Raw genomic sequence first — 16,157 nt, 5'->3', positions numbered from 1 at the left:
TTTACGGCTCCTTTAAAAATATTCTGCAGCAATATGTGCCTAACACATTTGCACCTCCCAGTGTATTACCCTTTGTTTATCCATTACAGGTATGAGATCTGTTACCTAAAAAATTGTTATCCAGAGAGCACGGAAAGGCGGCAATGCTGTCTCCCATAGAGTCCTATTTAAACAAAATACTTTTGGGTTTTTTTTAGCCATAGGGCTCCATATTACGGAAAGAGGCCCTCTAAAAAATGCCACATCCCAAGAATTCAGGTTAAAGGAACAGTAGCATTGTATCCAAAAGATGTGAGGGTCTCCAAAAATAAAGAAACAAATGTAAAAAGTAGAGAATTTATTAGGACATGAAGGTCTTCATGTCCTTATAAATTCTCTACTTTTAACATTTGTTTCTTTATTTTTGGAGACCCTCACATCTTTTGGATACAATGTTTCTGGTTTCTGCACCTTGGGACTAAGGTGAACTGTGAGTGTTTTCCTTCTTATTATTTTTTCTATCATACATTTTTGTATCTTTATTTATTTAATATTTATGTTGAGTGGTACCATAGATACTTTTTTGTGGCAGGAGCACAAACCAAAGTATTTAAAGGAACAGTAGCATCAAAAAATGAAAATGTGTTAAAGGAATTACAATATAATGTACTATTGCTCTGCACTGGTAAAAACTGATGTGACTGCTTCAGAAAGACTAGTATAGTTTATAAAAAAAAAAGCTGCTGTGTAGCCATGGGAGCAGTTCATTAAAGCACAGGACACTCTGTCGATAACAGATACGTTCTGAATAGTAATGTGTGGGCCTGCCCGATACCCACGGGAACCACGGGTTGGGCCGGTTCTGGCCGACCTTGCACGCTTATTCGCAGGTGAGCTCTTCTCCTGCTCTCCCTGGCACCATCAAATGCCGGCTTCAGACTTCTGGGTTCGTCTTTTATAGACGCTGCGCCTGCTCGCCCCACCCCTTTTGTGACATCATCGGTGATGCCGGTCGATGTGGGTCTATAAAAGCATCCCGGAAGTGCGGATGCGGGCTAAGGGAGGGCGGGCTAGGGTTGATGAAATCCCGACCCGCGCATCACTAGTTCTGAAGAGTCCCACTGTATATCAAAGAGCTTATTGGTTATCTGCTGTGTATCCTGTGCTTTCTCTCCTTTTTCAACTATGAATGACTGCCCCCATGGCTACACAGCAGCTTGTTTATATAAACTATAGTTGTGTTTTTTGAAGCATACACACCCGTTTTACCAATGCAGCAAAATAGTACATTATATTTTGATTCAATTTTTTTGATGTTACTGTTCCTTTAATAGATGGAAAGGGCATTATGATGCTAAGGTAATAAACATGAATAGAAAATGCTTGCAGCCGACTTGCTCAGAGAAAAACACTTCAAACAGGGCAGCATTACAGCATATAATATGCTGAAAAATCAATGTATCATTTGAGTTACTTGCAAGGTTAGCATAGCACGAAATAGCAATTAAACCAAGATAAACAAAACACAGATTACAAGGAATCAATTGAAAAATCAAGAGCTGTAATGCCAGGAGACACTGAGATGGTAAAGCCACAATGTTAAGCTTTCGCTTCAACCACAAACATCCTGCAAGCCAGAGATTTGCGTCCTTTAACGTGTAACTTGGTATATTTCTTCGGGTAGCAGCAGTGTGGTTATCATAAGGAAGCGAAGCTTGTTTGTACGGAATCCACCATATCCTCTCTGCCAAAAACACTTGTTTTAAAAGTCATGTAAGACTTCTATTTAAAGATTGAGCCAGGCCAAGTAGGAAATGGCCTGCTGGCAAGAGATTAGTTTTGCGGCTGTGCCAACCGGCCTCCAGCTACACAGTGTGTATGGTAATTTCAGCATGCGTTCCCAAATAACAAAAATTGTATTCTACATAAATACCGCAGACCGTGGCCGATGTCCAGAGTAAGCAAAGAAAATTCACCCTGGCTTTTCATGCTCCACTTTATCAGTTCTACACAAGAACTAAAATAAAATCGAAATACATCAACACATGTCCAGGAAGCTTGGAAGGTCAGATCAGATAAAAGGTGGAAAAGAAAATATGATAAGAGAGAAAGAGGGATATTTCTGATTTTTGCAGGGGTAAAAGAAAGAAGACATGACAGTCAGCATAGAAAAAGAATAGAAAATATGCAACTTTCCTCTGATCATTAAAAGTTATTTTTGTTTTTTTAGAAGCTAAAATTATGTATTTTAGGCTTTGGGTAATAGACTTTGCTGATCATGCAAGAAAATGATGTAGGCGCACACACAAACATTCTCATTCTGCCAAGTTAAGCAGTTGTTTTTACTCGCATGTTCTGCTTAAATCTATGCTGTGTTACTCTTTGCAGAACCATCTCCCAGACTGATACCCACTAAGGCTGGGCCTTAAAGGGATACTGTCATGGGAAAAAATATTTTTTTCAAAATGAATCAGTTGATAGTGCTGCTCCGGCAGAATTCTACACTGAAATCCATTACTCAAAAGAGCAAACAGATTTTTTTATATTCAATTTTGAAATCTGACATGGGGCTAGACATTTTGTCAATTTCCCAGCTGCCCCAAGTCATGTGACTTGTGCTCTGATAAACTTCAATCACTCTTTACTGCTGTACTGCAAGTTGGAGTGACATCACTCCCCTCCCTCCCCCCCCCCCAGCAGCCAAACAAAAGAACAATGGGAAGGTAACCAGATAGCAGCTCCTAACACAAGATAACAGCTGCCTGGTAGATCTGAGAACAACACTCAACAGTAAAAATCCATGCCCCACTGAGACACATTCAGTTACATTGAGAAGGAAAAACAGCAGCCTGCCAGAAAGCATTTCTCTCCTAAAGTGCAGGCACAAGTCACATGACTGGGGGCATCTGGGAAATTGACAAAATGTCTAGCCCCATGTCAGATTTCAAAATTGAATATAAAAAAAAAAATCTGTTTGCTCTTTTGAGAAATGGATTTCATTGCAGAATTCTGCTGGAGTAGCACTATTAACTGATGCGTTTTGAAAAAAAAAAAAAGAAAAAAAAACATGTTTTCCGATTACATGATCCCTTTAAGATACAAAGAAAGGCACCATATTCATTTCTACTGTTCAAACAAAAAAAATGGTTAAGTGGATGAGGCTTACAACAAATTTCCAGGAGTGCTCTTCATACCAAGGTGTATTTTAATTTTCATACATGAAATATGATATAGCTATCTCCCATAATGTCCATTTTAAGTAGGGATTCTAAATCTGGAGGGATAAAGGGCTCTTGCAGACGGCATTTAGCATTCGCACTGCAACACTATATGCAAGCACTATACCTGCTACCTATTATCCCACTGCTACTATAGGCACCATCCCTCTCCCCCCCCTACTACACCTGCTATTTCACAGCCAAAGTCCCTTCCCAGAGACTATTACCCCACTGTTACAATAGGCACCATCTCTCCCTACTATACCTGCTATCCCACAGTCACAGTCCCTTCCCAGAGACTATTATCCACTGTTACTATAGGCACCATCTCTCCCTACTATACCTGCTATCCCACAGTCACAGTCCCTTCCCAGAGACGATTATCCTACTGCTACTATAGGCACCATCTCTCCCTGCTATACAACAGCTGCAGTCCCTTCCAAGAGACTATTATCCCATTGGTACTATATGCACCATCTACCCCTACAATACCTGCAAATCCTACAGCCACACTCCCTTCCCAGAGACTGTTATCCCACTGTTACTATATGCATCATCTTTTCCTATTATACCTGCTATCCCACAGTCACACTCCCTTCCCAGAGACTATTATCCCACTGTTACTAAACGCATCATCTGTTCCTATTATACCTGATATCCAACAGTCACAGTCCCTTCCCAGAGACTATTATCCCACTGTTACTATAGGCACCATCTCTCCCTACTATACCTGCTATCTCAGAGTCACACTCCCTTCCCAGAGACTATTATTCCACTGTTACTATAGGCACCATCTCTCCCTACTATACCTGCTATCCCACAGTCACACTCCCTTCCCAGAGACTATTATCCCACTGTTACTATAGGCACCATCTCTCCCTACTATACCTGCTATCCCACAGTCACACTCCCTTCCCAGAGACTATTATCCCACTGTTACTATAGGCACCATCTCTCCCTACTATACCTGCTATCCCAAAGTCACACTCCCTTCCCAGAGACTATTATCCCACTGTTACTATAGGCACCATCTCTTCCCTACTATACCTGCTATTCCATAGCCACAGTTCCTTCCCAGAGACTATTATCCCACTGCTACTATAGGCACCATCGCTTAAATCACATGAATTGTAGATTGGGGAAAGACCAGTGCCTTATGCCAAGCTTTTAAGCTTTTCTGAATATAAGAATGAAATGAGTTCTGATACCTCATATTGACCCCTGACCTTTTTAAATGGTTATTACATCCTAAATCCTAAACTGAAAAATATCCCTTATACCTCTAGATAACCAGTGCAACTAAATTTAATTAAGCAGTTTGAGTGTTTCCATCTGTTCTGTGGATGATTGCACTTAGCTTATAGTATTACTCTGGAAATCAAGCAAGTGCAATCATTATAAATCTCAACGAGAAAATTGTTGATTGATTTATAAGTCACACATCAAGTCTTGAAATAAAATTCCCTTATTTTTATTTATTTAGCTTGGTTTTATTTTTAACTTTCACATCCCCCCCCCCAACCACTGCATAAAAATGGCTTTAATATCATAATTTCCAAGCTTCAGCTTCATCAGCCTACACACCCTACACCAATGATCAATGCACTGTTGTCTCTTAGGAGAGGTAAGGTCACTACAACAATCATTTCTTATGTCTCTGTGGTCTTAATGAGAGTGCAGAACTGATTGAGGGGCGGTCAAGGCTCTAATTATAATAATTAAATAAAAAGAACAACATGCATGCACTAGAGCGTAACCCTATGATTTACTCGGAACCGAATGACTACATAATTGTAGGACTATACACTGTATAAATATGTGATATCAATCAAATACAAGAATATCCTTTTTCAGTCTTGACATTGTATGAGTCTAAAAGATAAATTCTCATTTACAAATACCATTAATCTCCCATTCCATAATTTCATTTCATTTATAAGTTAGTTTCTTAATAGGTGCATTAAGTATTCCTTATCTCGATATTTATACAAATAAAATCAAACCAATACAAGTTTAAGTCTACCACTGAGATCCATAACTGGCCAGGTTCCTTTAGCTCATAATCAACTCATATATTACAAAACGTGTTTGAAACAATCACCCAGCAGTGCACATGGTAATGGACAAGTAAAAAAAGAAGCATTTAACCCCAATTCATATCATAAATTCATCTTCAAACTGCTTGGGGGTGGCGGTGGCATCATTACAGCAATAAACATACAGCTGGATTAAATTTTATTAAACCAAATGGTCGGCAGCAAATTGAAAGCCATTCTTATTGATTGATCAGTCCACTAAACACTGCATTTAATATTCAGTTTTACAGAAGGTAAGGACGGCACCAAAGATAAAATCACGGCAGAAACTAGAGTGAGACTTTGGCCTTTATCCCTAAAGTGGTTTCAAAAAATTTGCCACTGTGTGTTTAGCATGTATCATATAAGTTACTTTGAGAAGAATTTCCCAGAGTGTACTATAAGAATTGTTTGTTGTACTATAACGTTAAGCATGCATTACAATAGGAGCTGCAGTTTAACAAGTAAAGTCCTGCAACACAGATAATAAACTTGTACTACCGACTCTTCTTGAGCTACTATACCTTCTATATACAAGACACAGTCCTTACCCAGTGCCTATTATGCCAATTGCTGCTATAAGCCCCATCTTCTATAGGTACCATCTCTCCCTACTATACCTGCTATCCCACAGCCCCTTCCCAGAGACTATTGTAACACTGCTACTATAGGCACCATCTCTCCCTACTATACCTGCTATCCCACAGTCACACTCCCTTCCCAGAGACTACTATCCTGCTACTGTAGGCACCATCTCTCCCTACTATACCTGCTATCCCACAGCCACAGTCCCTTCCCAGAGACTATTGTAACACTGCTACTATAGGCACCATCTCTCCCTACTATACCTGCTATCCCACAGCCACAGTCCCTTCCCAGATCCCACTGCTACTATAGGCATTATCTCTCCCTACTATACCTGCTATCCCCCAGTCACACTCCCTTCCCACAGACTAATATCCCACTGTTACTATAGGCACCATCTCTCCCTACTTTACCTGCTATCCCACAGTCACACTCCCTTCCCACAGACTATTATCCCACTGTTACTATAGGCACCATCTCTCCCTACTATACCTGCTATCCCACAGGTACTATATGCATTTCAGTGCTGTCTGCACAATTTAGATATATGATTGTAAATTGTATTATGCTTTCCCACATTCCTACCAACAACAGCTGCTTATATTGGAAATGTTAAAGCAGTCCCTCGCCTTAAGATCGCATTCAGTACATGCTAAATCATTTGGAAATACAAAATTATTACAAATCCCAACGCTGTCGGACAAACAATCCAAGATATTCAATTTATGTCATCTCAGACAAATGTGGCGTGACAGAGAACAAAACTCTAAGTCAATCATAAAGGTAGAAGCCACAGTTGTGAGGGCAAATTCACATCCAAATGAGACCAATTACATCAAATTTGGTGCACTCAACATTCCAGTAATCTATACGAGCCTGAAGGAATTTTAATAAATTATACATTTCTTTCTTTATGGGATCTAATTACATTAGTTCATTCTTCCCACTAATGATATAAAATGGCAAAACACTTAATTTAAAAAATATTCTGAATAATAGCAAAATGTACAAAAATAGCTTTCCAGATGCCAAGACAGAAATTGAGACATGAACGGCAATTCCATTCGGTCTACCATGAAACAGAGCCAAAAAATGTTTCTTATTTATTGGCTCATTTAGCCTGATGTCCTTCCTGCTTAATCAAAAGCAACAAATGAAAACAGATTTACGGACCAGTACATTATTTGGAGTGTTGTTCCTAAATGGGGGGCTTCAGTACCCAGAAGCAGAGGACTGCGATTATAAACAAACAAAGGATAACAGGTTTTATATAATGCTTTAGAAGCAAGGCATTATTTTTAGATTTTAATCAAGTTTGATAAACAGAAGGATTGAAAAGAGAAATAAATACGATTCTGGCAGCTCAACTGGAAAAGAGTGCAGGGTACTCTTGGTATGATTGGAAATAAACTGATAAAAACACCTTATTGTTCGCACACAAAATTTTTGCTTGCAGTAATACTTAATTCATACTTCTTTGGAGAGAATTAGTTTAATGGGATAGAACAGGAGTAGGAGACTAAGAATAACAGAGGCAAAAAGCTTCAATGTGTCTTTAACCTTTTGTATGCTTAAAAAAAAAATTCTACAAACTGCAACCCCACACTGAATAACCTTTAACCAGGACACACAAGATCTGTAGAACTGGAGTGTCAAAGCTGTAGGTTTTACGACACCTAAAAAGTTTAAACACAATTTAAAAAAAAAAATCTATTTCGTAGCAGAAAGCAAGAAAAATATGATTTGAGAATGCTGAAGCGTGCTTAGACATTATTACTTGGTATTTATATAGTACCAACACATTTCTGTAGAGCTTTAAATAGATCATCATCATTCATATTTTTTTTTATTAATTTATTTATTTTTAAACTATTCATCATTCATATTTTTTTTTAATATATTTATTTTTAAATTATTCATCATTCATTTTTTATATTTATTTTTTAAATTACAGGCTTGAGAAATAAGATCTTTGTATGTCAAAAACTATAAAATATAATGAATTAAGGAAAAGCCAAAAAACACCATTAATGTAAAAGGGGAAGGCTTATTAAGAGGAAAAAACTGATACAGGTATAGGATCCCTTATCCGGAAACCCGGTATCCAGAAAAATCCGAATTACGGAATGGCTTTCTCCCATAGACTCCATTTTATCCTAATAATCCAAATTTTTCAAAATGATTTCCTTTTTCTCTGTAATAATAAAACAGTAGCTTGTACTTGATCCCAACTAAGATATAATTAATCCTTATTGGAAGCAAAACCAGCTTATTGTGTTTATTTAATGTTTAAATTAATTTCTAGTAGACCCGAATTACGGAAAGATCCGTTATCCGGAAAACCCCAGGTCCCGAGCATTATGGATAACAGGTCCCATACCTGTACTACCAAGCTTTTACAAATAATTACACAAAGGCAACATTTTAAGTTTATGTGAAAAGCTGTACAGGTATGGGATCTATTATCTGGAAACACTTTCTGCAGAACAATCAGAATTACAGAAAGGCCGTCTCCCGCGTAGACTTCATTTTATCCAATTAATCCAAATTTTAGTAAATAATTTCCTTTTTCTCTATAATAATAAAACAGTAACTACTACTTGATCCAAACCCCCCCCCCCCAGCCTAATTTTGTAGGCAATAATGTATACTATATGGTGCTGGTTCTTCTATTGCCCAAAAATGTATATCTTTTAAAAAGGCCCCTTTATTGAAGCTCCCTATAGATCTGCTATGGTCACTGTCCGAATGAAGCGTAGTCTCCCACTCCATTTAATCCAATTTTTTTTTTCTCTGTAATAATAAAACAGTACCTTGTACTTGGAAGCAAAACCAAAGTTTTTAGCGTTCACATGATTTTCTATAAGATTTAAGATTACAAATTATGGAAAGATTCGTTATCAGGAAAGCCTCAGGCCCCAAGCATTCTGGATAATATGTCCCATATCTGTACTACTTTTGGAAAATGAAGCTTACCCTCATTGGATGTATGTCTGCATACGGTGGCTTCCCTTCCGCCATTTCTATAGAGGAAATGCCCAGAGACCAAATATCAGCAACACAATTGTAGCCTATTTCTTGTATGACTTCAGGGGCCATCCAGAAAGGTGTTCCGATCACAGTATTGCGCTTTGCCATTGTATCCTAGAAAATATCAAAAAGCACATCTGTGGTGGGCATAGAATCTTTAAGAATTATTCAAGAACAGGTATCTGTAAATGTAACTTACGGTCAGCTGGCCAGCAACTCCAAAATCTGCCAGTTTTGCATGACCTTCAGTGTTCAGCAGGATGTTTCCAGCTTTTATATCCCTGTGGATCTTTCTCATAAAATGTAAATATTCAAGCCCTTTTAATGTTGATCGCAGTATTGTTGCAATTTCTTCTTCTGTTAACTAAAATCAGAGAAAAGCAGAACATTTCTATTAGTGAAAGTATAACATCAATGCCAAAAGTTGGCACCACTTTCTTTTACTTAAGCACATCTTTCCCTGGCGAAGATTCCTGTGCGGAACCAAAACGTTGGACTTCAATAAATCTTCATTTAATTTGACCGTTCGACTATTCGGAATCTTCCTTGGAGTGCTGTCTATATTATATATACAACATATATGGTCAGAGCAAGATGCACCTATATGGAAGGATTTAAATCTGGTTATAATAATGTGCCCGTCAATCAGTACTGTCATTTAACTCTAGAGGGGGCAATACACTAAAACAAGACAGCATTTACTTAGGCCGTCCTACAAACTGAAGGGTTAAATGATACCCCAGCCACTTCTCTTTTTACAGTTTCCACTTCAAAGTAGCAAGTTGGGTCGGACAGCACTAAAGAATGCACTCCCAAGCCTTGCGGTAACTGCAGATGTTTTTCCCCGGCAGCTGGAAAATTTACAGTATCTGCTATCTACTCTGATCAGCAAACATGGATGTTTCTGAGGTTTAACATGATTGCAGATCCGGCCATAATAAAATAAGTAGCGTTTCACCTAAAGATTAAAGGAGACAGAAGCACAGAGGCGAACAAAATAAAACAGTTAACATCAGCCCCATGCAAAACGCTGCAGGGAACAATATGGTCAGGGCAAAGGATTCGGCAGATCTGAGATTTATTTGGGCACTAGAGGTGGTTTGTTCTGCGCACAGAAAATTGAAGGGGTTATACCTATTAACATTCTTTCCCCAGATTGCATTTGCTTTCTCTTCATGTTTTACCACATACAATTTAAGATTTTCCAGTAGTGTTCAAGATTAGATATAAAATAATTGCAGAACTTACTAAATACAATTTCCACAGAACTTTCCATTCAAACCAAATCAAACCGCTCGGTTATGGGCACTCGGCTCATACGTTGTGCATTCTACTTTAATACTTTCCACACATTTTTCTGCTGTTCTCAATATCAAGTGGTACATGCCTCAAAATGTCAGAATGCCACTAGCCTTTACATGGTGTTTTCATTAGAGATGCACCAAATTTACTATTTGGGATTCAGCGGAATACCTGAATTCTTTTTGAAACATTAGGCTGAATAGCGAACCGAATCCTAATTTGCATATGCATTTGCAAATTAGGAACGGAAAGGGAAAAAGTGGGAAAAAATTTTTTTAACTTCCTTGTTTTTGACAAAAGTTACGTGATTTCCCTTTCCGCACCTAATTTGCCAATGCAAATTAGGATTTGGTTCAGCCAGACACAAGGATTTGTGCCAAAACTGAATCCTGCTGAAAAAGCCGGAAACCAGGCCGAATCCCAAACCGAATCCTGGATTCAGTGCAACTTATTGTTTTCATATTGGATTACTGGGACAAACTGAGCAAGTCTGACTCTATATCCCAATAATCACTCCTGCAGCCCAGGTAGACCAAACATTACAAACATATGGCAACCGATCTGCACAGCTAGAGGTTATAACACTGGCATTGTTTTGTCCATTTGGTTCAACCACAAAAATGGAGCATTAAAAAAACACACACATCTGTAACATGAATTAAAGTTATTGTGAAGTTATCTTTGCCTAATGAAAAAAAATCATAAAATTCTAAGCAGGTTTGCAATTTACATTTTTGTCTATGGTTTTTAAAAGGGAGGTTCATCTTTAAGTTAACTTTTAGTATGTTATAGAATGGCCGATTCTAAGTAACTTTTCAATTGGTCTTCATTATTTAATTTCTATAGTTTTTAAATTATTTGCCTTTTTCCCCTGAATCTTTCCAGCTATCAAATGGGGGGGTCACTTACCTAAAAAAAACAAATGCTCTGTAAGGCTACAAATGTATTATTTTTGCTGCTTTTTATTACTCCACTTACTAATCAGGTCTTCTATTCATATTACAGTCTATTATTCATATCAGTGATTGGTTGCTAGGGTAATTTGGACCCTAGCAACCAGATTACTGAAACTGCAAACAGGAGAGCTGCTGAATAAAAAAAAAAAGCGAAATAACTCAACCACAAATAATAAAAAATGAAAACCAATTGTAAATTTTCTCATAACATCACTCTATACATCATACTAAAAGTTATTTGTATATGTAATGACACAGAAAGCAATGTTTGATCCAACAGGGCAGAGAATAGAAAGGGACAGACTGTTGATACAATGTAAGACAATGCAGCTCATTAACAGACCTCTCTTTGCTGGGGAACTAAGGCTTTTGCAACATTGTTTAAAAAATAACCAGGAGTTAAGCAAATGCTGCTTTCATTATAAAATGTCTTTATAAATTACTTTAAAGGCACTGAAAAATGTAATAAATGTATGTTGGAAAGTTGCTTAGAATTACATTTTCTTTTTATTAAGCAAATTTTTATTTTGGGGTTGACTTGTACTTTAAAGTTAACTAGAGGCAGAAACACTGTTAGAAGCTGGGTGGCCCAGTTGGAGGGCCCCATACATGGGCAGATAAGCCCTGAAGGGCCCGGATCGACAGTTTAAATATGCCAGTGTATGGGGATTGTTTACCTTTGAATTAACTTTTAGTACGATGTCGAGAGTGATATTCTGAGAATTTGTAATTGGTTTCCATTTTTTATTAGCTTTTTACTCTGCAACTCTCCAGTTTGCAATTTTGGCAATCTGGTTGCTAGGGTCCAAATATCAACCATGCACTGATTTGAACAAGAGACTGGAATATGAATAGGAGCCGAGCAACAAAAAAGTAGCAATAACAATAAATTGGTAGCCTTAAAGGAGAATTCAACCTGTAATTTAAAAAAAAAAAAAAAAAAAAAAAAAAAACCCTCCCCCCTCTACCCTGGGTAGACCCTATTCCTCCTCCCCCCCAGCCTACCTGCCCTCCACCTCCCCCGAGCAAATGCCCCTAATTTTTTACTTACCCCTCCGTGCAGATTCTGGCCTCAGAGTTCACAGCAGCCATCTACTTTTTTCAGTCTTTTTCGGAAGTTTCGAATGCGCAGTTGGAGTAAATTTCTGGTCCCGAACCACTGAGAATGAACATAAGTCACGAAAATTTCCCAGTTTGAGACCGGAAATTTACTCCAACTGCGCATGCGCCGAAAATGCAGCCAATACACGAAGATTACCGGAGAAGAAGATGGCTGCCGTGTACTCCGAGCCCGGGATCTGCACGGAGGGGTAAGTAAAAAGATAGGGGCATTTGCCGGGGGGGAGAGGGTTGTTTTTTGTTTTTTTTGTTTTTTTTTAAACTACGGGTTGAATTCTCCTTTGAAGAGCATTTGTTTTTTAGAAAGGGGTCAGTGACCCCCATGTGCAAGCTGGAAAGAGTCAAATAAATAAAAATAAATTATAAAAAAAAAAATGAATACAAATAGAAAACGTTCCTTAGAACTGGCCATTCTACAACATACTAAAACTTAACTTAAAGGTGAACCACCATTTAAAGGAGAGCTGAAGCCTAATTAAAGAAGTAGCTAGATATGTTGTACCAGCCCAAGGCAACCACAGCCATTTAGCAATAAAGATCTGTGTCTCCAAAGATGCCCCAGTAGCTCCCCATCTTCTTTTCTGCTGATTCACTGCACATGCTCTGTGCTGCTGTCACTTACTGAGCTTAGAGACCAACACACAATATACTGAATATAAATGTCACAATACAAGGCTGATTGGTAAATAATTCAAATTATTGGCAGCTCAGGAACCAGCTCAACTAGCAATCAGCCCTGCAGCAGCACTTATATGACAGCCAATCCTCATTTTATGCTTGATGGTTTGTGATGACCCCTAAGCTTAGCTTCTCAAAAGCAGCTCAAAGCACACCGTGCATGTGTAGTGCCACGGACACTGCTAACATAATCCAAGATGCAAATACTCATGTGACAACTGGGAAGGCCTGGATCATTAATACTACAGAGATGCTGAACCTTTAGACTGGATCGATAACTTCAATATATAAAATATGGCTTTTCGAGCCATATTCATTTTTAAGGTTTAGTTCTCCTGAGTGTCATTTGTTTAGAAATCCAAGCTCTCCAACCTTTCTCAAATTAAAAGGAGCCAACTAGTGATTTGTGGGTCGGGTTTTTCTTGGGTTGAACCTGACCCGCACCAACCTGAGCCCACCTGCCTCCTCAACTCTATTTATAGGCCTGTGCCGACCCACCCATGATGTCACAAAAGGGGCGGGTGAGCACCTATAAAATAGAAGTCGGAAGCAGGAAGCTTGGGTTTTACCGGATTTGAGAGCAAAGTTCTACACTTCCAACCACTCAAGCGTTGGATGGTTCCAAATAAAGATTAAAATACCCTTCCCTTCGCAACAAACACATTCAGTGTTGTGTGTATTTGAAGAAAAAAGGTAGAAAAACACAGGAAAGAAGATGGGGTTGGGGTTTTTCTTGGACAGTGACAGCAGCCAACAAACCACATTTGCTGTAGACCTTACAGTAAATGGAAGGCAGCATGGGCAGTTGATATGTTACTTAAGCACATAAGTTATGGTTTATGCACATAAAATATATAAAACCATTTAAAGCAACAACAAAAAGGTATTTTCACTGTGCTTGCCATAGAGAGCCAAGTAAGGTTAATTCTAAATACAAAATGGTGCTAGAAAAATTGGGTATTGGGGAGCACCTCCCATCAAACAAAGGGGATGTTGTGCAGGGTCAAATGATTAATATATTTGCACCCTCCCATCCAATGACTCTGAAGCTCGTGTGAAGCAGCAATCAATTAAAAAATAACCTTTAATAAATCATTAAAACCACAGTCTAGTATGCAACATTAAAATAAGGGTTAGGTATAGGAGACTGGTCACTAGGCAATCAGTGGGTTGGAGGGGTAATGTGCTGTTGCACTTATGTTTCTAAAGAGTGACCGTTGGTTAGATGTGAACAAGTGATGCATTTGCACCATCACCCTAATCAATCTGAACGTCAATGAGGTGTGCCACAGAATGCCCCACACAGTGCCAACCCCTTCACCCACTTCAGGATCCCTCCCATATGGTGTCAGGTTGAGCAGATTAAACTCCTCGGTAATAATGAACTGGAGTCATTTCAATTCGTTCAGCATATTGGGTGTGCAGCAAGCACCAATAGTCAGAAAATGCCAAGACCCTCGGATCATATGAGTCTCCAACCCCTTCACCCTCAATGAAACACTTGCATCACTTGTTCACCTCTGACTAACAGTCACTCTTTAGAAACATAAGTGCAACAGCACATTACCCCTCCAACCCACTGATTGCCTAGTCAATCAGTATCCTATACCTAACCCTTATTTCAAAGTTGCATACTAGACTGTGGTTTTAATGATTTATTAAAGGTTAATTTTAATTGATTGCTGCTTCACACGAGCTTCGGAGTCATTGGATGGGAGGGTGCAACTGGATGGGTCAGCTCTTTCACTTCTTTTTGTTGTTTGAAATCTTAGAGAACTATACTGTATTTAGAATTATAAGGTAGGGCTGCATTATAAATGGAAACTCTGGGGGGGAAGGAATTTTTTATAATTACCGTTTTATTCCGTAATCGTATAATGTCAGATACAGAGCCGGCTCCACAATACTCCATTACAATCCACAGGTCAGTGTTCTTAAAGTAGCTGCCATAATACTTGACAACGTAATGGCTGCACAAAAACAAGAGGAAATAAGATGTTCATTTCACAATAATTATAACAGCATTTAAGCAGACGTGTGGGCTCTATGAAAGATGCTGCTACTGCTGAAATGCACACTATCATGGATCACTAACCACAACGGAAATTAAATTCATGCATGACTGTCATCTGGAAAGATACCTGTGCATGTTTGCAGCTGTTGTCCCATTTAGCTCACCCCTTGGGAGTTGATCTATTATGATATATATAATTCTTATCTACATTAAATTTTCACATTATTACCAACTCAGTAAATGAAGGGGGTTAGTTATCAAAGGCTGAATTTTAGAAGTTTAACATAGGCCTTAGAAGCCTATTAATATTAAAAAGATAAAGGATTCTCTTCACATTACTTACCTGTCACATTGCTGCATAATGGAAATTTCTTTAATAATTTCTTGAAGGTCGGATTCAACAGGAACTTGTTTGATCGCTACAACCTGCCCTGATTCTTTATGGATGGCCTTAAACACGCTGCCATATGAGCTGTTTACAAAAGAAACAAAATCTTGAAGTATAGGGCTAGGCATAACTTTATAAAAACTTAAACTAGATAAAGAAACACAATGTGCAAAAGACAAAAAGGTTCTGCATAAAGAACTGTTAAGTTCTACAAAACAGAATGATTATATCATGTTTTATAATGTTTGCACATATTGCAATAAAGTTTTTTAAAGCTAGTTCTGTTATTCATTGAGTTTGAGTGGAGAAAGCAAAGAAACTCCTCAAAAAAAGGGTATTGCTGCTAAACCTCCGTACGTCATAAAAACCAGCCCTCGCAGCTTTCCTGTCACTTCACTCAGGGCTGAGGCCTGTGGGACAAATGTGGTCTTCCAATTCCTTTTTTAACGCCCTTGGCATGTCGATCTCCACAACCTCTTTGTAGGACACTATTTTGTAATTATGTAGCCTCCAAACATGTGAACTAGCAATTATTGTAATTGGCCCACCAAATAGTAAGTCTTGGGAGAGCACAGTTCTAGATAAACTTCAATACCCTGAAGAACATATTCTCCACAGACATCTAAGGTTCAGAAACCCGAATATGTCTATGGTATGAAAATTAGGACCTTGTTGCTTTGTTTACCAACAAAGAGATATGCTACTGCTTTTATTTGTTTTTTATTTGTTTTAAACAAAAGCTTAAAGGGATCCTGTCATCGGAAAACATGTTTTTTCAAAAAACATCAGTTAATAGTGCTACTCCAGCAGAAT

General features: G+C 38.4%; 1 protein-coding gene across 2 annotated transcripts in view; it reads right to left on the bottom strand.

Annotated features, from left to right (window-relative positions):
* The window catches only part of LOC108719348 (serine/threonine-protein kinase 3-like), a 138,309-nt gene that overhangs the window by 104,882 nt on the left and 17,270 nt on the right, over positions 1 to 16,157 (bottom strand). For both annotated transcript variants that reach the window (XM_018268153.2, XM_018268152.2), the window contains exons 3-6: positions 15,300 to 15,428; positions 14,798 to 14,912; positions 9,087 to 9,251; positions 8,834 to 9,001 (exon numbers count right to left, since the gene is read on the bottom strand). In XM_018268153.2, coding sequence (XP_018123642.1) covers positions 8,834 to 9,001; positions 9,087 to 9,251; positions 14,798 to 14,912; positions 15,300 to 15,428 — 577 coding nt within the window. The remainder of the gene's footprint in view (positions 1 to 8,833; positions 9,002 to 9,086; positions 9,252 to 14,797; positions 14,913 to 15,299; positions 15,429 to 16,157) is intronic.

Source organism: Xenopus laevis, chromosome 6L, assembly GCF_017654675.1.
Source record: "Xenopus laevis strain J_2021 chromosome 6L, Xenopus_laevis_v10.1, whole genome shotgun sequence".
Taxonomy (NCBI): Eukaryota; Metazoa; Chordata; class Amphibia; order Anura; family Pipidae; genus Xenopus; species Xenopus laevis.
The sequence above is the reverse complement of the archived record's forward strand: the minus strand, read 5'-3'. Positions and strand labels throughout refer to the sequence as shown.